The following is a 26,032-nucleotide window of genomic DNA, read 5'->3' on the forward strand; positions in this document are numbered from 1 at the left end:
TTTTAATATAGAGTCTGCAGATTGTGAAAGAAGGGTGAAAGAATGATAAATAGGTTCACTAGAATAAGTATATAATAAAGAGGACCAAAAAAAATCACACCATCTGACTTTTTTTTTTTTTTTTTTTTTTTTTTTGAGACTGAGTCTCGAACTGTCGCCCAGGCTGGAGTACATTGGCGGGATCTCAGCTCACTGCAACCTCCGCCTCCCGCGTTCAAGCGATTCTTCTGCTTCAGCCTCCCAAGTACCTGGGATTACAGGCACCCGCCACCATGCCCAGCTAATTTTTTGTATTTTTAGTAGAGACGGGGTTTCACCATGTTGGTCAGGCTGGTCTCGAACTCCTGACCTCAGGTGATCCACCCGCCTTGGCCTCCCATAGTGCTGGGATTACAGGCTTGAGCCACTGAGCCCGGCCACATCTTACATATTTAGAAGAAAAACAATCCTTAAGTTTCCAGGATGGTTTTATTAAAGTCCCATGCTGTGTTAGAAACATACAAGTGATGAGAAAAACATTAACTCGAAACATGCACTTATCTGGCATTCTCTAAAATACCATTATACAAGTTTTCATTTACTTAGAAAAATACCCACTAAAACAATCACAGTTCTTCTTAAAGATTTAAAAAAAAATGTATTGGCCAGAACAAAGTCCAAGAGAATAAACAAAGTTCTGAATTGTATGTCAAAAAAACTGTACAAGGTTGTACATAAAACTATAGCTTACAAAAGCCTCAGGTATAGTAAGAATTCTGAATTAAGATTTCCAAAGTTCTATTTACCAATATCTATTAATAAAATCCTTATGAAATAATTGACTTAGAAAAAGTGAAATGCTCATGATTTCAGAGTGTATAGAAAATACTAAATATCACTTTCCGAAATAAAGTGTACTCAAAACAGCACAACATACAGTCTAAAATCAAGATTTCTGTCATTCATTTAAACTTTGCATATATTGCCATGATGGCTTAAACATAAAATTTCTCTTGCACTAAGAACTTTTTAAAACCGATTTCAAATCACTTCATAGTTTTATTTTTTATATTTTGAATTCTAGCCAGTCTTAAAATCAGCCTTGGGAGGGGGGTGCATATAACATGTTGGTTTTTGTTTTTTTTTTTTAATTAAATTATTGCACTAGAATTTAGAGGTTTGGTGCCTTTCCCATTTTTTTTTTTTTAGAAATTAGCATATTCCATAGGCAATAAAAGTAGGATGACAACTAAGAACATTTTAAATGTACTTTCAAGTTTGTGTGACTAAACCTTGCTTTGGGAAAATTAGTCTAAAAATCAAGGAGCAGGTGTGGGAGAAATTAGCTTACTAATTGAACCATCAAGCCAGTTAGCAGTTCTAAGGCTTCTATATCAGCATATTACAGAGTTTGTATTCCTGTTCTTTTCCTCCTTGTTGTGGGAAACAAGCTATGCAACCATTTGATATTCTGTATTTTAGATTTAGCAGTACTTAAGACTTGGCAAAAATAAATTCCAACTCTTAGAATGGTTGCAGTGTTATAAGAGGTCTACTTATTAGATGTAAGCAAGTTTCAGATTGACAGAAGATATATGGCTAAGTCCGTATTGTTTTAGAATGAAAATGAAATGATTCACTATTTCAAACATCTGAATACATGTGGCCGGGAGGCTGCGAATGGGTTTGCTGTGTGAAGATAAACAGAGAGAACTCATTTTAAACTCTGATAATACTGTTCTTAAAGAGATTAAACTGAGAATTTTTAACCCTGTGCTACATTTTAATCTAATGGAGATGTATACTTGGTCTTGTTCATCTAAAGGACATTAGACTTCTTTTTTTTTAAGAAAACAGTACTTTTCATTAATAATACTGATTTTTAGGGTGAAGTAAGCTCTTGTGCACGTAGCTAAAGGATGAAGTCCTTTTGCTTTCCCTGTCACCCCCAGAAATCTTGTAAAGAATTGGTAAAGAATCTCAATGAGGATTTTTTTTAAACTTCCTTCCTATAAACACCTTCAGTCAAAGAAAGCCAGAGGAGATGCACTGAGACTGAAATAACATGTGTTGACTACCAGACTTCACTGAAATCGGCCGACTGGTCTCCTGAGTTGGCATTGTTGCTAAGATAAAGCAAATGAAATCGAAGCTGTACTCTTGATATTTATACCATACAAGACTAGGCTGTTAGGGTTGTCCTGTGTGGTCTGCAGCCAGAGGTTACACTGTAACTACCATATGCAGGCCAGACATTCATTCTGTGCTTAGGGACTGAATCACACTATAAGGTTAACACTGGACCGAAGACTTTTCCATTAAAAAAAAAAAAAAAATCCTGCTTTTCTAATTCTTTATATTTTCCAATACGCATTCCTAAAATGTCATGAAATGGTACCTAAAAGCAAAGTACTGGAAGATAATCACATCATGTCACATTTGGTCTTAATATAAGACATCAGAACACATCTTTAACAGTGAGTCCTCCCTTAGTTTGATTCTTTGCATCCTTCAGAAGAATCAAAGCCTGCCTCAGTTTAAAAATCAGATGAAATGTGAACAGAAAGGTTTTTTGGTTCTGAAGACCTGCTGATCACTCCTGGTCTCTGCCTGAGTATGTTGGTGTCAGAGGTAATCCAGTACTGCTACATTTGTATAATAGTACATGACCTCTTGTGCTTTTTGCTAGAGTCTGCAAAGTTTAAATGTTAGTGACAGAACATAGACTAGCTTCTCAATGTGATATTTTTGTTTCATTTTGAAAAAACAAAAACATCAGTGAATGCTTTAAGAAAGATTAAGAAGGAAGTAACTCCAAGATCCTGAAAATGGTTCTTGTATTGCCGGAAGAATTTCAGTGCTTTTTAGTAAAACACTTGCATACAATACCTTAAATCTCCTCACGTGTGTGCACCAGGAAAAAAACTCCAAACTTGTGGAGATCCCCATGGGAAATACTGGGGAAAGAATACAAATAGAATATAAAAAAACAAAACACCATTAAGTTTGCATATCTGATGTCAAAATGCTGAGGTAATAACTGCTTAAAAAAAACCCACCCATTTTTGCTTTCTGTTATTGCTCAAAAAGACAGTAATACTGTTAGAGTTACCTTACTATACCAAAAGTTTAAGAGATTATTTCATGAACATTTACTATTGGTGAGGCATAATGTTCAAAGCAGGTAAAAGAAAGTAGGTAAATGGAAAAATATAAAACTACAGTTATGGTTGTTACCCTTAAGATCTTGAGTGAGGGACATAGTCCAACCCCAGTGGGGTTTATTACTTCAGCCTTTTCATGGTGACTTTTAGTGAAGTTTTTAAAGCTAATGGTTACCACCCACTCAGATTCTATTTCCAGGTGAATTCTTAAAAATAAAATTCACAGGTTCTTAATAAATAGTTGCAGTTCCTCCTGAAGATGTTGGGTAAAGTGCAGAGAGAAGCACCACAGAAACCCTCTTGCTGGCCGGTATGGCTTGGCTAAATTCGGATTTGATAGCCCACTTCATTCAGAGTGCTCAGATCAGCCACCTTCTTTTCAGGCAGTGCAGGCCTAAGGGTAAAAGACAGAAAATGGTGGAGGAGAAGGGATGGGACAAAGAAAGATAACAGCATTTTCAAGGTCCTCTACTCGGGTTTTCCTAATCCTTCTGATACTTGTCTCATCCTCCCATTCCCCCACCCTGCCAGCCTTAGCTCACAACTCTACTTCTTGTTCTTAAGTCCACCTTTAAAGGTTTGAAGGAACATTTTAACAGACTTTCAATGTAGAGTTCAGAAAAGTTTTCAGGGTGTCGAATGAGCTTCTGCAGCTTTAAGCCTGACTTTGGTTACACTATAGCTTTTGAAACCCAGTACTCTTGAACCTTGCAAGGGTATGAAATTCACATACTCTAAAGTAGAGCCAACAATCTGAGTCAAATTCTCCTTGAAACGTTGGCTTCCTAGTGTTCATGTCTTGGAGGAAGCCCAGGAATCAAAGGTGACTCACGTTCCCAGGAAGAGGGTTAATGTTCAGGCTTGAATGTATAAAATCAAGGTGAATCTTAGGATTCATCTGAAAAAGCATGTCAGTGTGGAAAATCACTCAGTGGCAAAACATGTCTTCCCTAAAAACGTGCTAAAGTCACTTGCAACATAAAACTACAACTAAGCAATTATGCAAAGTCATGTGAGAAAGTACTTCAAGCTGGGAAATACAACATTCACATCAATAGCACATCATCTGTCTTCATTAAAGATGCGTCCTAAATGACTTCCAATATACAATTATGCCTAAACGATCTCACAATGTATCTTACAACTTTTCCATTTCTTAATGAGCCTCTTCTCACCTTGGATAAGAGAGAACTAAGATCATGAATCAAGTTTATGATGTTCAATATGGCTAGTGAGTTCTAATTCAGAAGTTTCACATCCATTTTTGCAAGAAAAAGACATGTTTAGGTTACACGTAAACCTTGTTTTTGTTTTTGTTTTGGTTTTTTTAAGATGGAGTTTCGCCCTTGTTGCCCAGGTTGGAGTGCAGTGGCGCCATCTTGGCTCACTGCAACCTCTGCCTCCCCGGTTGAAGCAATTCTCCTGCCTCAGCCTCCTGAGTAGCTGGGATTACAGGCATGTGCCACCACACCAGGCCAATTTTGTATTTTTGGTAGACACGGGGTTTCACCATGTTGGTCAGGCTGGTCTCAAACTCCTGACCTCAGGTGATCTGCCCGCCTCGGCCTCCCAAAGTGCTGGGATTACAGGCGTGACCCACCACACCCAGCCGAACCTTGTTCTTAAGTATTTTAAAAAACAAAACAAAACAACAACAACAAAAAAAAGAAAATACAATTGTTAGAAGTTGCCTTAGTTTATGCCCTTGAAAGATTTCCTAACAGCTAATGGTTTTTCCCTGGCATAAAAGTGGTCCAACTAATTCTATGTTGATAGAACTAGAAATCAACAGCTAGCTTCTATCTAAAGCACAGCTCAGTGAATGGCATTAATCTCTGCCAGCAATTCCACTACCCCTTCTCTCTCTTTCTGTCTCTCTCTCTCTGTCTCTGAAATGGGAAGGAACAGTCATCAACAGTCTGATCATTCCCTCTGAAACCTGACTACTCAAGGTGGTCAAGAAACCGTCCCTGACTAGGCCTTACTCAAATCTTGTAACCTTACTTATCTGTTGCATGGGCCTTATTTCTTAGCTTGACCATGTGCCCTCCTTTATCGGTCAGGAGTTATACCTCTTATTTCTTTGTGTCTCTCCCCATAGCGCCTGGGACATACACATGATGCTAATTAACACAGCTGACTGCCAGTAGAAATCCCTACACTTTAGTGTGTAGACTCCTGCTCATTGTATCAGAGCTCAAGGCTTCCATCCTTCAGGGGATGGTGTCCAGCCTCTGCATGCCCTGGAGATTAGCCATTCCCTTAAACAAAGCCACTGCTACAGGCCTGGAGGAGTGGCCCCCAGAGGACACTATGAGGACCATTCTTGGATTGACAGGAAAAGGAACACACATTTGCTTGGGGATTCAAATTTATATTCCTACCCTAGCCTTCAGCCCACTAATGTGGAGAGAACTAGGGTTCTTACACACAAGTCAGGTTTAAAGAGTCCATATGCATCTGGTTCTCTCATAAAGCCTGAAGGGAGCCTCCATTTTGTCTCCTTACCTGAGGTGGTGTCATCTTTACAAATAGCTAATCTGAGACTTTCTCAAGTAGACTCCCCATACGTTAGCATCAGCCTGATGCAGATGTGGTTAGAAAAGTAAATCACTTCTCCACAGTGTGCCCCACTTGTAGAAAATTCAACAATCAAAAATTCAATTTGCCTGCAGGATAAGGCAAAAGGATAAACCTGCAGTACCTATGCATTCCTTGCTTTAGAAAAAGATTAAATGCGGGTCATTTCCTAAAGCTAGTAAAATATTATTTCCACACTATCTTTCCTGGTTTTGTAACTAGGTAAGCATATATTTTTTATCCAAATATAAACTACCTTTGTATTAGATTATTTTCATAACTGATTTATCTAACGATCTGTGTGCGGCAGTGTCTATTAGTTGCCCCTCAACATCCACTCTTCCCTTCTTTAGTATAAAACACCCCTGTCTCCCATTCACGATTTTTAACTAGGTACGTAGCTGCCTTGAATACAAAGTACATCTTCCAGCCTCCCTGTACCCAGGCATGGCCTCAGACTAAGTTGTAGCCAGTGAGATTTAAATGGAAGTGTGGTGTGGCAGTTAGCAGGACACGTCTTCAGAAGACAACTGGTATGTGCCCTTCACCTTTTTCTTTCCTTTGTTCTTCCTGCTGATGGAAGTGATGGCTGGAGTGGGGACCTCAAGATGGTCTCTAGGGCTGGGCACAGTGATTTAGGCCTGTAATCCAAGCACTTTGGGAGGCTGAGGTGGGTGGATCATTTGAGGTCAGGAGTTTGAGACCAGCCTGACCAACGTGGTGAAACCCTGTCTCTACTAAAAATACAAAAAACAGCCGGGTATGGTGGCGCATTCCTGTAGTCCCAGCTACTTGGGAGGCTGAGGCAGAATCACTGGAACCTGGGAAGCAGAGGTTGCAGTGAGCCAAAATCGTGCCACTGCACTCCAGCCTGGGCAACAGAGTGAGATTCTGTCACAAAAAAAAAAAAAAAAAAAAAAGATGGTCTCTAAAGATGGCATGCAGCAGGAAGCCCATTTCCACCTCTGTTGAGCTGCTTTTAACGTAAAAGTGAATGATGGCTAGGCGCGGTGGGTCATGCTTGTAGTCCCAGCACTTTGGGAGGCTGAGAAGGGAGGATCACTTGAACCCAGGAGTTTCAGACCAGCCTGGGCAACATGGTGAAACCCCATCTCTACAAAAAAAAAAAAAAAATGCAAAAAAAATTAGCCAGATGTGGTGATGTGTGCCTGTAGTCCCAGCTACTTGGAAGGCTGAGATGAGAGGATCGCTTGAACCCAGGAGGTGGAGGTTGCAGTGAGCTGAGATTGCACAACTGCATTCCAGTCTGGGCAACAAAGCAAGACCCCATCTCAAAAAAGAAAAAAAAAGTGAATTATGTTTAAGCTACCTAACCTTAGCCAAACCTGATCTACTAACAGTGGGTGCTAAGTCAACCTGAGGAAGGTTACTGTGTGGAGTATGGAGAACATGTTTCTAGCAAGTTCTAACTCGGGAGGAATGGCCACAGTCCAAATGAAGTCAGGAGTCGTACTCACTGCTAAGAGTCAGTCTTTCCTGTAACCCTGCAAACTATGTAGGACCTAAGCCATGGTAGCTCTTTAGATCTCCTGATGTCTCTGAAAATTAAGCAGTGCATGTGCTTAACAAGAGACTCTCTTGTTCCATGGTCCTTCTAGGACCTACCAGTTAGCTCACCCCAGTTTCTGAAGCTTTCTTACATATGCTCCCTTCCTGGCCTGGCATCTTCCTCAACACCAAGTCACACCTCTCCTCCTTCTGAAACTCTAAATATGCTGCCCTTCATATAAGAAAATAAGACACTAGCTTCATAGTATTTTCAAGTTGTTGGACTAGATCTGCAGTGACCTGTTCTCTCTCCCTCAGTCCTGTGCCCGACAGTCTCTCCTAGAAAGTCAGTGGCCAGGACAGCCTACAGGGTAGGCTCAGGGAGAAAACAAAGCCCACCCGCTCATCCCTGTCATGGAGGCTCACTGGGATCACTGTAGCTAACTAGCCACAGGCCTGCCACCTCCTTGAGAAGCCACTTTTTGGCCACTCACCTTAATTCCTCACTTTGGAGCCCCTCAGCCCATAAATTTTTTTGTAGTTGGTGTGTTTCTTAAACTTCACTCTTTACCATTACCTGTGTTCTGCTATTGGCACATTTGAAAATAGATGAAATTTAATTTGGGAACCTTTGAACTCCTTTTTTTAGTCTTTTCCCTCGCACTTGCACCAGTTTTCCCATGCCTTCCAGGTACCAGGAAATCACCATTATAAATAGCTTTTATTTATTAGGCACTTAATGATGTGCCAGGCATCGTTCTAAGAGGTTTCCCTGGATTAATTCTCACCATAACCCGTGGGGTTGATACTGGTATTGTCCATTTTATAGAAGAGAAAATGGAGGTACTGAAAGGTAGGGAATTTGCTCAAAGCAAAGTCACACAGTTAGCAGGTGTTAGAGCCAGAGTTGGTCCCCAGAATCTACAGCCCACACCCTGAACCACAATGCAAACTTCCCCCTTCCTCTGCCACCTCAAAGCATCTTTCCAAGCATCTGAGAAGGACACCATGCCACTCCTGCCTCTGCACCTTGGCTTATGCTGTCTCCTGTCTAGAATGCTCTCCCCGACATCTCCTCATCCTTAGAAGGCAATCCCAAATGTCACTTACCTCAGGAAGTATTTTCTGACTCCCTATCATCACAATCCGCTACTTGCTCTGTATGCCCTGGCACTTTCTTTGGTACATTTGCTATGGCTTAAATGTGTCCCCCAAAGTTCATGGGTTTGGAAACTCGATCCTCGGTGCCATGGGGTTGGGAGGCAGGGCTTAGTGGGAGGTGTGTGGATCCTGGGGCATCACCCTCATGAATAGATTAGTATTGTTTTCTCAAAAGTGGGTTTCTTATAAAAGGATGAGTTTGGCCCCTTTGCACACTTGTGCTTGTTCTCTTTCTTTCCTCTCTCCCTCTCTTTGCCCTTCTGTCATGTGACAGTGCAACAAGAAGGCTCTCACCAGATGTCAGCCACTTGATCTTGGGTTTCTCAGCATCCAGAACCATGGACCAATACATTTCCTGTTCATTATAAAGGACTCAGTCTCAGGTACTGTTACAGCAACACAAAATGGACTAAGACAACATCTGTTCAAGAATCCTGCCAATTCATAATCCTTAGGCCTGCCTCAGAGACTGTGGACAATTTGAAAGCAGGGACCAAGGAAATTCATCTATGAATCTCACCGTGGAATATGTACCTATCAATCAAATTCTCACTAACATGTAAATGGATGATAGGAAATCATCTGTTACCTTTATCATGGGATATTTTATTTTAGAGACAAAGTCCTAAGCCAGGAATTCAAGTTACCATGACAACATTTTCAGAATTAACAAGCAGGAAGAACATTTATTTTCTGTATTGGAGCGAGTTTGCTTTACCCCTGAAAGCCATGTGGGGAACCTGCCTACTCATTAAGCTGAATGCATCAACAGCTTGAATGCTTCCAAAGGAAAGGGACTAGGTCATCTTCTTTTTCTGTATCCCCACCCCTGCCACCTTCCACTAAGTACCCAGAACCCAGGAGAAGAAAAGGACTAATACTGGCAGAAAATGAGCTAAACTGAGATTCCTGGTGAACTGCCCGGAAGATGAAATCCTTTTCTTTTACCGCAACCGTGGCTGCAATTTCCTTGGCTGGCATAGGGCAGAAGTAGGTTATCACAGCATGCCACCTGCCTGTGAGGCCCAGCCAGAAATGTCGTTCAGTCCTTGCCAGCTCATCTCAGGGCCAGAGCTGGGTGAGCTATTATGTGTAGAGAGGCCTCTTCCAAGTGCTCCCCCAGCTATAATTAGAATATTGCAAGGGGGTTTATTTTTAAGAAACACGAGCACTAGGATGGTGATTCACCCCGGTCTGCACTTGCCCAGAACCTCTCATCAGATCCAGGGTTATTATTTTAGACTAATATATTTCTCCAACCCCACCTCCCTGCCATCCTCCTCCAAACAAGGCAAAGAAATGAAAGAATTTTCTTTTTTCAAGGTTCTCAGGCAACATTTTGTTTTAGGGGAAAAAGAGTAGAAAACTTTACTTTGACTCACTTTGCAGGAGGAAGGATATCCACATGCACGGACAGTCCCAGCCTCACCTGTTGTGACGTAAATGGACTCAGAGTGAACTAGGGTGAAAGCTTGATGGCCTGGCCCCAAGGCTACGCTTAACCCCAATGACAGGTCTGCATTCCTGGAGCCAGCTGGACGGAGGCTGCTCAAAGCAGGAGGTAGGCTGGGGAGAACAGGGTGGTGGTTCCACAGAGAAGTTATTCTGTCAAAAATCCTACTACTCTCTGCCACTGCTATCTCAACTTTGACAGCTGCACACGAAGTCCTTCACACTCTGAGGCAGCCTCGGTGCAGAGGAGGAGCTCGGCCTGACCAGATGGTGCCATCTGTGCAGCCACAAGAAGCCTCAGAACCAGAAAGTGATGGAGTGGAGACATCACCACATCCCAAGGCTGAACATGCATAGGGGTGTATCTGGGAGAGATGAGGTTTAAGAAAAGAAACAGGACGAGGAGAGGAAGTTCACGGGGTTCCCTCAACCACCCAGTCTCTCTTCCGCATCTCTGACCGAGGGCCATGTCTGGGCACATGTGCCGGCACTCACCCTCACACAGAAACACAAAGGCCAGACTGGCGGTACAGCCTGCAGGCTCGGGAGTCCAGGAAGGGAAGTGTGGGAAAAGTGCCACTCTAAACGTTAGACTCTTAATCCCGGATGTTAAGAGTGTGGAAGAGATTAAATCAGGGGTGCTCTCGGCCCAGCATTTACAAGTTTAAGCAAAGACCCCAGGGCCCCCCTTCTTGTGGAGTCTGGCTGGAATCAGGTCAGACCAGGCCCCGATTTAGGATTCATGGCCTGTCTGGGTAGGCCTCAGAGGCAGAGCATGGCCTCAGCTGGACAGACACAGGGAAAGGGAAGCTTCATTCACACCTGTCACCTTCATTCCAGGCCAGTCCGCTCCTCCCTCACATTCCTTGCTTCCCCGGATGGAAGGCACTGCTGCCAGCAGCTGCCAGGGCAGACAGCTGATGTTGCTATGTAAACAGAGGCCTCACCCAAGACGGATTCGGCCCAGAAGAGATTTTTCAGCCGGTGCCCATCCCTTTGAGCCCTCCCCAGGCAGGAGGCTCTGGCCATGGGCCAACTGTTGGAGGTTCCAGGGCACAGTTTCCAGGCTCTGATGTCACTTCTCCTTTCTGGGACAAGAACCCCTCAGCTCTAGGAAACCTCACCCTGTCTGCCCCTGTCTGACCCTAAGTGACCCTGGGGAGCTCACAGAGGCTCCTGGCTCACTCTGCCTGAGGTGGTCTTTTCTGATGAGGCCCATCATTCCATCTTGATTTCTCCAAGCATCCCTGGAGACTCTGGACCATATGAATTTCCCTGGGGGAACTGACCAGGCAGTCATTGGAGAAGAAACTGCCCTTCACCATCTTGGAGGTTTAGCTTTTCCCTTCATAGCCTTCCTAGTGTTCTTTTTTGTTTGTTTCCCTCTACTTTCTACCCTAAGGAAATCTCCTTTTCCCACTGGGGATATTTCTCATTTGGGATCTAAGGAGAATTACTCCTTGGGCACCAGTCAATGTGATTAGACCATGGAATCAAATTTATTTTCAATGACTTCATTAAACAACCTCTGCCCTTACTCAACCACATGTCTGGACATATGTAATCCTTCCTGACAGAATGGAGCATGAATTCCATTGTCCAGCTCAAGGCCCTGCAGTGAAAGGAGATGGGCTTTCAGGGCTTACTAACCTCTGGGACCCCCAGGGTGTCCAGCAGGGTAGACAAAGCCCGCTGGAGCCATGAACTGCCACAGAGATCAATGATGAAGAAGGGAAATCAAAGAGGAAGAAAAGGGGAGGCAAAGAAAGATGACCAGCAAAGAAAACAGGATGAGGGACAGCGGGAAAAAAGCAGCCACACAGGGGAGAGAAGATGAAGAGGTTCTCATGGGTCCTCAGGAACACTGGCCTCAATTGAGAAGAATGTTCCACGTGGTCACTCTGGCCGCAAAACCAGAAAATCACTATCTGCTCACTCCAATTCACCCAGGGCCAGGTCATAGGCAGCAAGCCAAGAGTCATGAACTGTCAGAAATGGAAAGGACTTCGGAGAGCGCTGAAGCTTCCCAGCGAGGGCGCTGTTGGCATTTGAGGTGGAACGGTTCTTTATTGGGCAGGGTGGTCCTGGGCGTTGCGGGGCATTTACCATCTCAGGCCCCTGCCCCTAACAAGGAGCTTCCTCACTTACCAAGATGTGAGCAGCAAACACTTCCACCTCCCACCACATTTCTATCTCTCCTTTCCCAGAGCTGACCCAGTTGAGAACCCCTGGGAACACCCCTCAGTGAAGAGCTGCAAGGGTTCTGAGGCCCAGGGCTGGGAAGGAGTTGGTTTCAGTTCACAGATGGCCTTTGAAACATGAATCTCAACCTCCCTCTTCCTTTCTCTTTACGAACCACAGGAAAAAACTTGACAATTCAGTGTAGTAGGTGCTTTAAACACTCCCAGAGGAGCAGAGTGTGAGAAAGGACCCGTGGGTGGAAGGGTGGGGGAGTCCTGGTTTCCCTCTTGAAACTTGGTCTCAGCGGATGCTACGCAGTCATCTTCACCTGCCCTCCCACTCAGCTGATTCTTGTCAACCCGGTGACACTGATCCTCCTCTCCAAAGGGATTATTTAGACAAGTGCAAAAATGGAGAGGAATTCAAGGCTGGAAGTCGCTCCAGCTGGAGGGAGGAGGTGGATGGGGATATAATGCCACTAAAATTATCCATGGCAGACAGGGACTGGGACCCCACAGCTGATGGGCCTCTTGCCCGTTATGGTAATTTTCCACCCTTTGGGCCCCTCCCAAGCTTCCTCATGACACCCAACACATTTAGAAATGACGCGATGGCCTTATGTAATGCTGACAGAATAGCACAGGGACAGTCACCAAACCCTAGTCCTGGCCATGTTACAGTAAGATTCTCAGAGTTTGTGGAGTGATTGGGTCAAGACCATATTTGTCACTTTCTCATTTCCTCGCCAAAAGCAAGATTACCTGGAGAAAAGCCTGCTTGGTCAAGGCCATGGGTGGAAGCTGAGGAGCTGCTTCTCTCCAAACATACCTCCAGGAACGCGGCTGTCCTGAGTTCTAGTGTGGCAGAATGGCGGGAGCTGGAATCTAGAGAGGGAAGCTGGGGCTTGGCAATCCAGTGCTTGTGGCCTCTCACAGCCCTTCTTCTTATTCTCATGTCCCGCACCTCTCTTCCCTCTCCTCCTACACAGTAGCGCCTGCAATCCCTTCCCCAGCCCTGCAACTCAGAAGTCAAAGTTTCGGGGGAATTAGGGAGAGAATCTTCCCTCCTCAAACACCTCAATCCATTTGAAACTTCAGCTGAGAGATGTGCCCTCTAGAGTTCCCTCCCAACCTCCAAGTGCTAGAGAAAGAGAAAAGAAGTGGCAAAGGTTTCTGCCACCAAGAATAACCATGGTCTTACTGGATTTGCTCATACAAAATTGTCCACGGGCACCTACAAGCCAACTGGGCTCTGTGGATGGTCAAACTGTTCCAAGGCCACTCGGCCCTAGTTGTGGGGAAAAAAACCCCAAAGACTCTGACCTACTGGGAGCAGTTTAGGAAGGAGGACTTTTGGGAATCAATATTTACCCGGGAGGAAGGGCTCCAGGGCAGGGGCATGAGTCAGGGGGATTCTGAGGCAGGTGGCAGTCACTCTTCACCTTTTTTGAAAAGTTGATGATTTCACTGAACCATGAGCCATCACCTCCGTGCTCCTGGGGCTTTCCCGACTGGGGCTGGGATTGGCTTTGGGGCATGGAGGGAGGAGGGTGATGGAAGAGAATTCCCCTCTTCCTGCAGGTCTTCCTTCCTGACCTCGAGTGACCGACCACTCCCTTCCCCAGACTTTCTCCCCATTCCCAGGCCCACTCTGATGTGCCGGCAGGGTAGGAGGGGAGCGGGAGAGTGGATAGCTTTGCACTCACAACTGACGCAGTCTAACAGCTGTCCTTTGCAGGCGCAGGGGTGGTCACTTGCCTTGGCTGCATGACAAAGTAGTCAGAGATTAGCGTATGGGCATGGCCTAGGGGATGAAGGACCGGAGGCCTGGTCTGGCCCCCAGGAGAGTGAACAGTTGGGCCCTTCCCAGAATGACTTCACTGGGGCCCAAACATGGGAGCCAGCGCAGGGTCAGACCCCCTAACTTCGCTTCCACAACCTCATTATCCAGAGATCCAGGCGACACTGGACAAGGCTGAGCCCCTAAATCACATCCAACGGCTTTATCTGACCCTCTCAGCAGACCCAGTACTTTCAGCCAGTGACTGTTATTTTTCAGGGTCAACCACCAACTCAGTTTTCCCATTCTGATTCATCGAACACAGGTGGAGGCCTGCGGCTGAAGCAAACGGTAGCTGTCAAAGTGTGGTCCCCAGACCAGCAGGATCAGCATCATTAGAAACACCAGTTCTCAGGCTCCATCCCATATGTGCTGAATCAGAAGCTCTGGGAAAGGGGTCCAGCAGTCTTCTGTTTCAACAAACCCTTCAGGTGATGCTGGTGCACACTCAGAGGTAAGAACAGGATTGTAGGGCCTATCTATCTGTCCTCAGCTGGGCCCTTTCTTCAACTCCTTCACTGGCAGGATAAAGGCCACTTAAGGTATAGTCCTTCAACTTCTACCTCCTCATGTATGTCAAGCTCTCCCTAATGTCCCCCCCCTTCCTCTGCCCTACCCTCTCCCCCACCCACCACCTTCTAAGCCCTCTCTGTAGCCTTCCATACCATGTGACCCCAGCTGCTCATATATCTTCCTCCATTAATCCCTTTGTTCTTGAACATCCATTTCTTTCTCCTGGTTATTTTCTCTGTGTGTCCAAAGACACTCTGGTCTCTTCCAATTCTAGAAAGACGAAAGGCCCAGGAGAACTCTATAGAGTTTACAAACTACCTAGAATAATCTGCTCTAAGTCCCCTGTCCCCTTACGCAGGTGAGGCACAGAGACGCAGCTTGCTCAAAGCCGCAAGCTGGTTCATGGCAGAGTTGGAGACAGAAATCAGGTTGCTGCATCTCTGTTCAGGGCTCCTTCTTGATAAATGAATCCTGGCCTGCATCAGCTCCATCAGCTCTCACTCTCACTCCCTTTCACAGGCTGGTTCCTCAGCCTCTCAACACTGCCTCTTTAAATGTCACCCCAGTCCATAGCGCTTCTCCTTCCCCCACTACTTTCCCTCCTTCCTCTTGAAGCCCACCCCTCCTCACCTTGTTGTGGCCACTTCTCATCGTTTTTGAAAAGCTTATGTTTTCACTGCTGAGCCCTGAGCCATCACCTCTGTGCTCCTGTGCTTCCCCCAGTGGGGCTGGGGTCGACTCCGGGGTATGGGGGACAGAAGGTAATGGAGGAGAATGCCCTCTTCCTGCAGGTCTTCCTTCCTGACCTCAGGCAACCACTCCCTTTCCCTGGTCTCTCTCCCCATTCCCAGGCCCACTCTGGTGTGCCAGATGGGCAGGAGGGCAGAGGGCAAGTGGTGCCTCAACACCAGAAGGTAGCTTTGCACTCACGGCTGCAGCACTCTGACAGCTGTCTTCTGCAGGCGCAGGTGCACTCACAGTCCTGATCCATCCTCTCCCTCTCTGACTGTTCCTTTTCCATCTTCTGTTCTGGCTCTTTTTCTTGGGCTTCCTCAGGGCCTTGTCATCACTTTTTTTTTTTTTTTTTTTTTTTTTACAGGGCCTCACTCCTTCACCCAGACTGGAGAGCAATGGCGCTATCCAGGCTTGAATTGCCAGGCGCAAGCGATCCTCCCATCTCAGCCTCCCAAGAAGCTGGGACTACAGCATGCATCACCATGCCTGGCTAATTTGTTGTTGTAAAGGCAGGGTCTCCCTATGTGGCACAGGCATGCTGGTCTCAAATGCCTGGACTCATGCAATTATCTCTCCTTGGCCTCCCAAAGTGTTGGGATTACAGGCGTGAACCACCACGCCCGGCCATTTCTTTTTTCTCTTCTTTCTTTGCTCACAGACTTATCTGGCTGTCATTTCAGCTGGCAATTCTAAGTAGATGGCTCCAATATGACTTTTATCCCCCAGCTTCCTCAAACTCCAGGTCTGCATTTTTAGCAGCTCCCCTGATGCCAAAGATGCACCCCACATCCCATCATCCAAACTCAAACTCTCCTTCCTCCACATTTCCCAAACCAGCCACCAGCACCTCCTGACTCCTGACATCATCCTGTTACCATGGTTTCTAAGATCTTTACCATGCCCTCGCATTTATGGTCACGTTTCCTGGTTAAAAACTCAACACGGCCCTGTGAATGCAAAGTCCCTGTGGATCCAAGTAAAATGGATCCACCAGGACTAGTCTTCAAAATCAATAGCCACCATTCTGTGCAGGAATCCATTGCCAGGCAGAATGCTTGGGCCTTCATGTCCTCTGGATTCTAGAGTCTAAAGGGAAGGGCAGGCTTTTATAGACTCTGCTCGACATTTGCTGAAGACTGGGAGCTCCTCAGGGAATGACTCAGCCCTCCCTGGGCAAAACAGATAATAAATCAGACAAAATCAGTTGTTTCATGAGCAACTTGCTATTGCTGGGTCACTCACTCTGTGCTAAATGACCCTCTGGGAAGATTTCTATGTTCATAGTCCTCTGAGACAACCGCTACTTTATGCAGTGACAGCAGTTAATTGATGTTTGAATCAAAGACAGAGAGAGAGATAGGGTAAGGGCTAAGGTTAGGGGTCAAGGGTCAAGGGCAGTGGCCAGCATCAGGGGGAGGATTGGGGTCAGGAGGTCATGTGTGAAAGGTTGGAAGCCATCCTGCTCCCTACAAGGACAAACCTATGCCGAAACTATTCTCATCTTCAGCCTCTCTTGCTACCAGGAACACCTGACCTCTCACTGCTTCACACCTCACACCCTCCTTTCCAACCCAGAACGACAGCCATTGTCACCAAGGCCCTCGTGGCAGTACCTGCTGAACCCAGGACTGGCTGTAGGACGTGGAATGGGGCAAGTAAAGAACCTTCCTTGGAAATGAAAATACTTCGTCCCGTCCTGTTCTTCCGAAAACAGAACCCTCCCCGACTCTGCCCTGCCACCTCCCAGAATCAGAGGACCTGGGTTTCGGCCCCATTTCTCACTGACCAGCTACAGAACTTACTACAAGATAACAAGCCCTTTTTGTGTCCTGGTTTCTTTACCTGAAAACAAAACTTGTAAAATGTTCCCTGCTTACTGTACAGGATTGATGTGATGATGATAATGTGCTTGTGTGAAAGCAGTTCACTGCTGACAAGTCACTCTCGTTACATCATCTACTTGGATCTTCACAAACCACCGTGTCAGATAGGCAAGGAGAGCATCTGATACTCTTTCATGGATGAAGAAACCAAGGCTCCCGGAGGAGGAAGGATGTGCCCAGCTGCACAGCTAACACGTGGCAGAGTTGGGATTCAACCAAGGCCCCTGTGCACTGTGCCACATGGTCCCAGCACGGCAAGAGGCTGGGTGACACAGCATGCTGCTATTATTAAGAAAAGCAGTATTTTTTCCCAGGATGGCTATAGTTCAAATATTTGCCAGCAGATTATCACTGGTGAATTTGGGCATCCCCAGCATCTCCAATCTGTCATTGCTTAAGTGGGTTATTTTGATCTAAGAAGTAGATGTGGGATCACTGGCCTCAGGGCTGAAACGGAGACGGTAGAGTTAGACAAGGAAGAAGATGAGCCGGTGGGTGTTTCTGATGCCACCGTCCACTGATGGTAATCACACTTTCTGCTGGGTACAGAGGACTACAGAATTTTAGGAAAGTTCATAAATTCTAACAATCCCATTTTATGGGTGAGAAAACTTACGCCCAGAAAGATAACAAAGACATCCCCAAGCAGTTGCGCCGGTTCCAGCCCCAGGTTTCCTAATTCTAAGTCCAAGGCTCCCTCCGGACCACCTGCATTTCAGGCTATTCTTCACCTCATTCTGCCTGGGGCTTATCCCTCTGTTTGTGTGCAACTGACAGCAGAGAAGTGGCAATGGGGGTGATGTGCACAGTGGATCCTTTTCCACAGACATCCCCTGAATGAGGGGCAGTCCTCCTGGAGATTGCTGTCAGGTTCAAATGCCAGGCCCAAGACACAGCTTTGTCCCCATGGGCCAGGACAACCCCTTGAATGTTTGTGTTGGGCTTTGAGTTGGGGAAGAGGAAATATTACTCACGACTTGTCTCGACGGCCGAGTCTCCTCGGGGGACTTGCCTGTCTCCTTCTGGGGGACAGGGATTTTCCCCGGCTTCTCACTTGGGTCGGAGAGTGAGCACTTGCAGGTTTCAAGATCTGAAGGAGATGTGAGGAGTTAATCACCCTGGTTCCTAAAGGATCTCCACCCTCAGGTATTCTTCCAGCACCACATCCCACCCCCCAGCCCAATCATGATGCCATGGTTTAGAAGGCATTGAGCAGGAAGACTTCTAAAAAAGGAGGCTGGAGACACACACATTCCTCTCTCGTCCTGTGCTGTCAAGCAGCAAGGGCACCACTTCCAAGACGGATATACAGATGGTCACATTGTGCTCCCTGTGCCGTGTGGAGAGAGGAACACAGCCCAATGCCTCAGTCTCCCCGGGGCTGTGTTTGTTTGCTTGGCAAGTTCCTCTCCTCACGAAGGCAAAGTCTCATCTACATTGCCCCAGAAACCAGCTTGTTCTTCCTCTGATGCTCCCATCCCACACATATGACAGAATGGTTTTAATTGATCAGGAATCTCCACCCCAGGTCCTGCAGAGTAAAGATGACAAGTCCACAAGTGCTAAACATAGCCAGGCCTGAAGTCAGCATAATCCTTTTCTCTTAGTGACTGCACAAGCCCTGGAGGGACATGGACAAGCGGGAATCACATCACTTTGGAGGTAAAACTGAGAGGGGGAAGAGGGACGTATGAGTATAGTCTATATAAGGCCGGCATATAAGGTTTTCCAGGTTTTAATACTGAAAATCTCATGTCCTGGGAAAACCCGCAGTTCCAGGCAAACTAGTACAATTCGTCACCCTGTTACATTGACAAAACAGAACAAACTAGCGCTTCAATATAAAATGACTAACACTTTAGATCTGATTTAGATCTGTCACATCTAAATTGATTTTAGATGGCTTTCTTTGCAGTAGTATATGCAAAGAGAGACTTTAACCTCAAGAAATTTTTGACCATCCTAGAAAAATGAGGCCTGGAGCAAGAGGCAGAGAGAAAGGAATGGGAGAAGAGCTCTCCTACATGGCTTCCTTGTCTTCCCAGCACCCACCTTCATTCTCATGTCCCTGGCATATTTCTCCAGCTCCTTCCTTATGTCAGCCCTCAGCATCTTTGAGACGTTGAGGACCAGCTGCTTCCACTCAATGGGCTGGAAGCTATGAGGCTCATGGGGGACGTACAGCCCAATCTTGACCTTCTTGACTGTGTGCAGGTATTTCTTGTAGGAGTCCTCAAAGTCAAAGATGAGGTCACTCAGAGTCCGAAAAGTCAATGGCTTATCCATCAGCTCAGCCCTACGGCTCATGCCCAGTGAGCCATAGTGGCCATTGCAGTAAATCCCCAGCACAACGTGGTGAAAGTAGTTTCCTGAGAAGTAGGTTTTAAAGCTGATGGGGAACCGCTCGATGGAAGGCTGTCCATTGGTTAAGTAGCTTAGACAATCTGAGTCAAGGAAGAGAAAGGAGACCTTGAAAATTTGGAGCCTGGAAGCAAAGGAAGGGAAAGTGTCCCAAAGGGGTCAGTGAGTCCATCCCCCTGCCTCTGAGCAGGCCCACATCTAACTTTTCCAGACTAATCCTTTTATAAAGGATTCACTTGTTATCTTTGACTATCTACTATATGTTGTATATCCAAACCAAGTTAATATGAGACAAAAAGAAAAACTTGTCATTTTCTTCAGTAATTACATACATGCAAAACAAAACAATAACAAGGCACTTTTCCCTCTGCTCCCAGGACTCACACAGGCTGCACCCCGGCCTGGAACAGCCTCATGACCATCCCTTCCCCTCTCCTGGGTGTCATGCCTCCCTGACCTTCCTCGTCCTAGCTTAGGTATTCTTGCTCCCCGCCCCACCCCAAGTCAATTGGTAAAGCCTTCGGACCTGGAGCAATTGGGAATGCAGAGGGAGGTGGCAGGGAAGTGTGAATGCAGGCAGGGGAGTATAACCTGAGCTTTTCCAGGGAAGAGGGAGCAGCAGCACCAAGCCTGGGATCATCTTTCCAAAACATACAAGAACCCCCATGGCACTTGGTGCTTACCCATCCTGTATTGTAACTGTTTGTATCTTGTGAGAGCAGGGGTTGTGTCTCACATCCTGGCATCCCCTGGGCACAGCACTGGCCTGGTACACAGACGGGCTTGTTTAATGCTTACAGAAAGAATGAACCTTGGATCACGGATGCGCACTGCCTTACACTTAAAAGGGCTGCTCTCGGTGCAGAGCTAATCCAAGTGTCCCGAAGAGAAGGATGCTGACAGAATCCATCCACAGCACTGGTGGCAGCCTTGTCCTCTGCCCTCGGTTTAATCACGGATGGCTCCACTCTCTAAAAATGTTTTGTACCTGCTTTCTCTTCACTTTATCATGTGAGATCAACTGGCAGTTAGGGAGTGAAATCACATCCTTCTGAGTCCTCTTACATAAATTCCTAGCTGCTTTCTGGGGCAAGTTCTCTGGGGCTGGAACAAGGGCATTCCTTAGCTGCTTAAGTCAGTGTGACAAACACTTACCCTGAGTGTCTGCTGTGCCCGACAGCCTGCCAGGTAGGGCTGTGGAGCCAAAGGTAAGAACACAGCCCTTCTCCGGAGGTCTGGTGGGAGATGGACTCAGAATGCACACAATGTGATCAGTATGGCAATTCCTCAAATAATTCAATAGGATTACCCTAGGACCTGGCAATTCCACTTCTGGGTGCATACCCAAAGGAATTGAAAGCAGCGACCGCAACAGGTATTTGTACACCCATGCTCTGAACAGCATTATTTGCAATAGCCAGAAGGTGGAAACAACCCAAATATCCATCGATGGATAAAGGGATGAACAAAATGTAGCGCATACATGTAATAGAATTTATTCAGCCCCATAAGGGAAGGAAATTCTGCAATGTGCAGAATGAGCCTTGAAGACATGCTGAGTGAAATCAGCCAAATACAAAAGGACAAATATGGTATGATTGCACTCATCTGTGGTACCTGGAGTAGCAAGTGCATAGAGACAGAGAGTAGAACGGTGGTAGGCAGGGGCTGGAGGGGGAAATGGGGAGTACTGTTTAACGGGTATGGGCTTTCATTTCTGGGGAGGAATGGTGGCCTTTTTTTCCTTTTTTTGAGACAGAGTCTCACTCTGTCACCCAGGCTGGAGTGCAGTGGTGCGATCTCAGCTCACTGCAGCCTCCGCCTCCCAAGTTTGAGCGATTCTCCTGCCTCAGCCTCCTGAGTAGCTGGAATTACAGGCACCCGCCACCATATCCAGCTAATTTTTGTATTTTTAGTAAAGACGGGGTTTCACAATGTTGGCCAGGCTGGTCTCGAGCTCCTGACCTCAGGTAATCCTCCCTCCTCGGCCTCCCAAAGCATTGGGATTACAGGCATGAGCCACCACGCCTGGCCGGAATGGTGGTCATTTTGCAGAGCATTATGAATGCACTTAATGTCACTGAACTGTGCACTTAAAAATGGTTAAAATGGTAAATTATGTTATATTTTACCACAATAAAAACCAAAACACAATGTGAAGTGTGCTACAAGAAAGGCAAGCCTAGCAACCTCTGGGTGGACAGAGGAGGGGCCTCAGCATAGTAACACTGGGATTCATCTTACAGGATAAGTAGTCAGCCAGGTGGAGAAGTGGGGAGGAGACAAGAGAGAGCACCAGTCCCTCATGTCATGAGTAACTGATCTTGAGGATTTCTCCCATCATGACATCAACTGGTAAAGCCTTGGGACCTGGAGCAACTGGGAATGGAGAGGGAGGTGGTGAGGTAGTATGGAGGCAGGCAGGGGAGTAACCTACATTTCCAGGGAAGCGGGAGCATCAGTGCCAAGCCCAGGATCATCCTTCTGGCATCCAGCCTCCTGGGGCTATTCCTAACCTGCCTCTCATAATGAACCTGTTTCTTTAATAAACCACAGTGCTTTAGTACCACAAGAAAACCCCACCATAGCCAGTGAGGCCCCCCAAAATACCTGCCATAGTTCACAAGATAATTTGGAAGCAAAGATCTACCTTTCTAGCATGCATGTAAAAGCATGCGCATGCCCTTACGCAAGATAAAAAGAAGTGGCTCAGAACTAATGAATCCTGAACTCTGGGCCAAAGTCAAAAAAACAGAAAGCAAGGAAGGACAGGCCGATGGACACAGGCATCCAAGCAGCCAAGCCAACCAGTTTCAAAGTTGTCGAGCCAGGACCTGCAGAAGGGCCTGTGGGAGACACAGACGGATGAACCCATTCGTATCCTTCACTATCCCCGAGTGGAAAGCAGGACCCAGGGATGCTGACAAAAGCAACGAGAAAAGACAGAGATGCTGTAACTTTTAGAATCCAGGTCTGTTTGGGAGGCTGAGGCGGGCAGATCACCTGAGGTCAGGAGTTCAAGATCAGCCTGGTCAACATGGTGAACATTCATCTCTACTGAAAATACAAAAACTTAACCGAGATCGCGCCACTGCACTCCAGCCTGGATCACAGACCGAGACTCCGTCTCAAAAAAAGAATTCGGGCCAGGCGCAGTAGTTCACGCCTGTAATCCTAGCACTTTGGGAGGCCGAGGCGGGCGGATCACGAGGTCAGGAAATTGAGACCATCCTGGCTAACACGGTGAAACCCTGTCTCTACTAAAAATACAAAAAAATTAGCCGGGCGTGGCGGAGTGAGCCTGTTGTCCCAGCTGCTGGGGAGGCTGAGGCAGGAGAATGGCATGAACCCGGGAGGCAGAGCTTGCAGTGAGCCGAGATCTCGCCACTGCACTCCAGCCTGGGCGACAAACCAAGACTCTGTCTCAAAAAAAAAAAAAGAAGAATTCGGGTCTGTGTTTCCTGTCTGTGTGCAAGAGTCAAATTTCCCTGAGTTCAGCAGTGTGAACTGAAGCTCTCTACCTTCCCGCACTTTTCTGAAATGTCAGAAGGATAAGAACAAAGGAAAACCACAAGCACACTCTCTCTGATTTGGACAGGCTCAAAGGCTGTTCCTGGGTCTATCCCCACAATTCGAAAAGGTTGTGGGTGATTCCAATGGCATGATGCTCGAATGTATAAAATTGTGCATGGATGAGACTATTGTGTAAGGGAGGTGGTCATTTCAATGACCTAAATCCAGAGGCACTCAGATACCCCTCCACAAAGAGTCTGAGGTTAGCTTGTCTATCCCATGAAGGGCCTGGGCTTATGTTCCCCTTCATTGATCTCTTCCACCAGCAAATCCCCAGCCAATTATCTGCCCCCACTAAACTTGCAGGAGGCTTCGCTGAACAGCTGTGGCTGACTCCTGCCACTAAAGAGTAGGGGCCCTGAGCCATCTGCTGCCCCGACCCCCATTCCCAGCCTCCTGCTGGGTTCCCCAGGCACATATTTCATCTCCTTTGTGGGAAACAGGGAGGAGGATGGCAAGAGGGTTGGAGAGGGGCCTCAGTAAGTTTCAAGTTTCCATTTTTCAAATGTCAGCCAAGGCACCTGTGGTCAATCTGGTTTCAGATCAGGCCTGCAAGTGTTCCACAGACTGCAAAGAGGCACAGAGATTCTCCTTCCCACAAAGATGTCCAAGAAACCCAGAAAACAGACTAGACCAATCCTCCTGTCCCCAGTCTTATTCTGAGCCATGTCCTTCCACTGACCTCTCCATCCCCTTTCTCTCCTGGTTTTCTTTCTACCTCTCTGACTTTCCTTCTTAAGTCTCTTTCATGGGCTCTTTGTGCCAAACTAGACCAAAAAATACTGATTTCATCTTTGATCTTTTTCTCTTCTCACTTATTGAACAGTAAGCACAACCTCCTAATCACAGCTCCTAAATTCGCATTTCCAGTGCAGGCTCCCCTGTGAGCTCCACATTGCAAATACCTCATTCCGACATCCCATGAGGCACCTCAAATTTAACATGACCAAATCTGAGCTCATCTTTCCCTAAATCTGATCCTCTCCTTGAAGTCCTTCCCTTGTGGCATTATCATGCAAGCCAGAAATGTGGAGTCACTGCCTTTCTCCAATAACTCCTCCCATCTAAGCAGTCCCCCAGTGGTGGTGATGATGTATGCCTCCATCCCTTCCCTCCACCTTCACTGGCACTGTCTTAGTTCAGGTCTGCATTGACGCATATCCTTTCTCTGCCACTGTCATTCCTCCAGCTAATCCCGCAGTCGATTGCCCAATTCAGAAACCTGGAGATGTTGACTCCTTCCTCATGGACTCCTGCGTCTAGCTGTCCTGCAAGTCCTATACATTCTATCTCCTTGATAGCTCTTCAAACCATTCCCTGAAATCCATTCCCATCCCCAGGGCCATGAGTCTAGCCTCACCATTCCCTCATGTAACAGCTCCCAATGGGCTTTGCTGATCCAGCCCAGCCTTTCCCAATCCATCCTTCAGCCTGTCCTTTGGAGAACTACCTCTCTAGAGCATATACCTAAGCATGCCGCACCTCTGCTTCAGAGCTTTCATCTGGGTTGCCCGTTGCCTTTTGGAAAAAAGTTATTTCTCAGCACAGCGCTCAAGGACCTAACTGATCTTGCCTGGGACCATCTCTCAAGCTCCTGTCTTGCAGTGTTTCCTTTTCCACTGTCCCTTCCAGCCATCCATCCCACAGGACTTCGGAGCATCTTTGCTCTTCTATCTGATCGTGGCAGATCAGACTCAAAGGCTGTTCCTGGGTCTATCCCCACAATTTCAAAAGGTTGTGGTTGATTCCAATGGCATGATGCTCGAATGTATAAAATTGTGCAGGGATGAGACTATTGTGTAAGGGAGGTGGTCATCACCACCAATATGTTGATGCCATCACGGTTTCTCTGCACCATATTCCTCTCAGGCTGAAGAGCTGGGAGTCTGGTGAAAAATGGAACAGAAAGTGTGGGAGAAGCTAGACCCTTGTTTTAGCTGTAGGTTCTGTCAAGTCAGAATACACCACCACTGCTTGGTCTCCTCCACACGCCACTCTTAGAATTTTCCCTGGCAGGCCAGGCACGATGGCTTCTGCCTGTAATCTCAACACTTAGGGAGGCTGAGGTGGGCAGATCGCTTGAGCTCAGCAGTTTGAGACCAGCCTGCTGGTGAAACATGGTGAAACCTCAACTCTACCAAAAATACAAAAAAAAAAAAAAAATCATCTGGGCATGGTGGCATGTGCCTGTAGTCCCAGTTACTCAGGAGGCTGAGGTCAGAAGGTCACTTGAGCCTGGGAGGCAGAGGTTGCAGTGAGCTGAGATCACATCACTGAATTTTCAAAGACTTTTCCCTGGAGATGGGTTTGGATACTAGCACTCTTGGCTCTGATTGCATTTCCCCTTGACTGTCTTTCCTGCTGCAATGTCATATTAATGCAAAGAACAGCCACATACACACTCTCTCTAGTCCCTCCAAGTTAGAATTCTCCTTGTGATTAGTGAGTCTGCAAGGTCACTGGCCTGAGAGCTGGCCCTGATGGAGGCTGCAGCTCACAGGTTAGACTAATATTGGTCCAAGAAGCCAAGCATTGATTTGGTTCAATTTTACATGGTGAAAGTTAAAGAGATGAACCAGAGGGGTTTGACACTTTCCTCAAAGGAGATAATGGGCATCATCTCTGCGAATTTACAATGTTAAAGGCACAACCAGCCCCATTGTGAAGCCGCCTTTATGGAGTAAACTAAGCGTACAAAACTTAAAGGATACATGCCCAGGATGACAGCTTCAAGGCATTTGATAGGCAAGGACTCTCGAGTCATTTCTTTTGCTGTTTCCATTAACCTGTAGGATAGAGCACAGCAGAGGATCTCAGAACCTATTTAATTACACACTCGGTCAGTCTGTCAATCCATCAGCATGCCTGTCCCCACACCAGGAACCACGCAGGAGCACGGAGGGAAAAGGGAGAAGTCGTCTCACAGGAAGGCACCAAAGCACAAGAGTTAATTCCTGGAGTTAGTGCCAATATTCCATAGCACCCTCCCAATGCCCCAGGATGGGGCCATTACAATAGAACAAATAAAGGAAGCCTCATGAGGCAGAGTTTACAAGCCTCCTCCACCCTGGAAGTTAGAATTCACCACTGAGCTCCGCCGTC

The 26,032-nt window shown here is 46.6% G+C and overlaps 1 protein-coding gene across 4 annotated transcripts in view; it reads right to left on the reverse strand.

Moving 5' to 3' along the window:
- Positions 1–419: 419 nt before the first annotated feature.
- The window catches only part of VASH2 (vasohibin 2), a 41,000-nt gene continuing 15,387 nt past the window's right edge, over positions 420–26,032 (reverse strand). For 3 of the 4 annotated variants that reach the window (XM_003265120.3, XM_030812893.1, XM_030812891.1), the window contains 4 exons: positions 25,642–25,716; positions 19,049–19,430; positions 17,971–18,086; positions 420–3,537 (listed from right to left, as the gene is read on the reverse strand). In XM_003265120.3, the coding sequence (XP_003265168.1) occupies positions 3,465–3,537; positions 17,971–18,086; positions 19,049–19,430; positions 25,642–25,716 (646 nt within the window). In that variant the 3' untranslated portion in view covers positions 420–3,464. The remainder of the gene's footprint in view (positions 3,538–17,970; positions 18,087–19,048; positions 19,431–25,641; positions 25,717–26,032) is intronic. The other variant, XM_030812892.1, reaches the window with a different exon arrangement.

Source organism: Nomascus leucogenys, chromosome 5 (genome assembly GCF_006542625.1).
Source record: "Nomascus leucogenys isolate Asia chromosome 5, Asia_NLE_v1, whole genome shotgun sequence".
In the NCBI taxonomy this organism is placed as follows: domain Eukaryota; kingdom Metazoa; phylum Chordata; class Mammalia; order Primates; family Hylobatidae; genus Nomascus; species Nomascus leucogenys.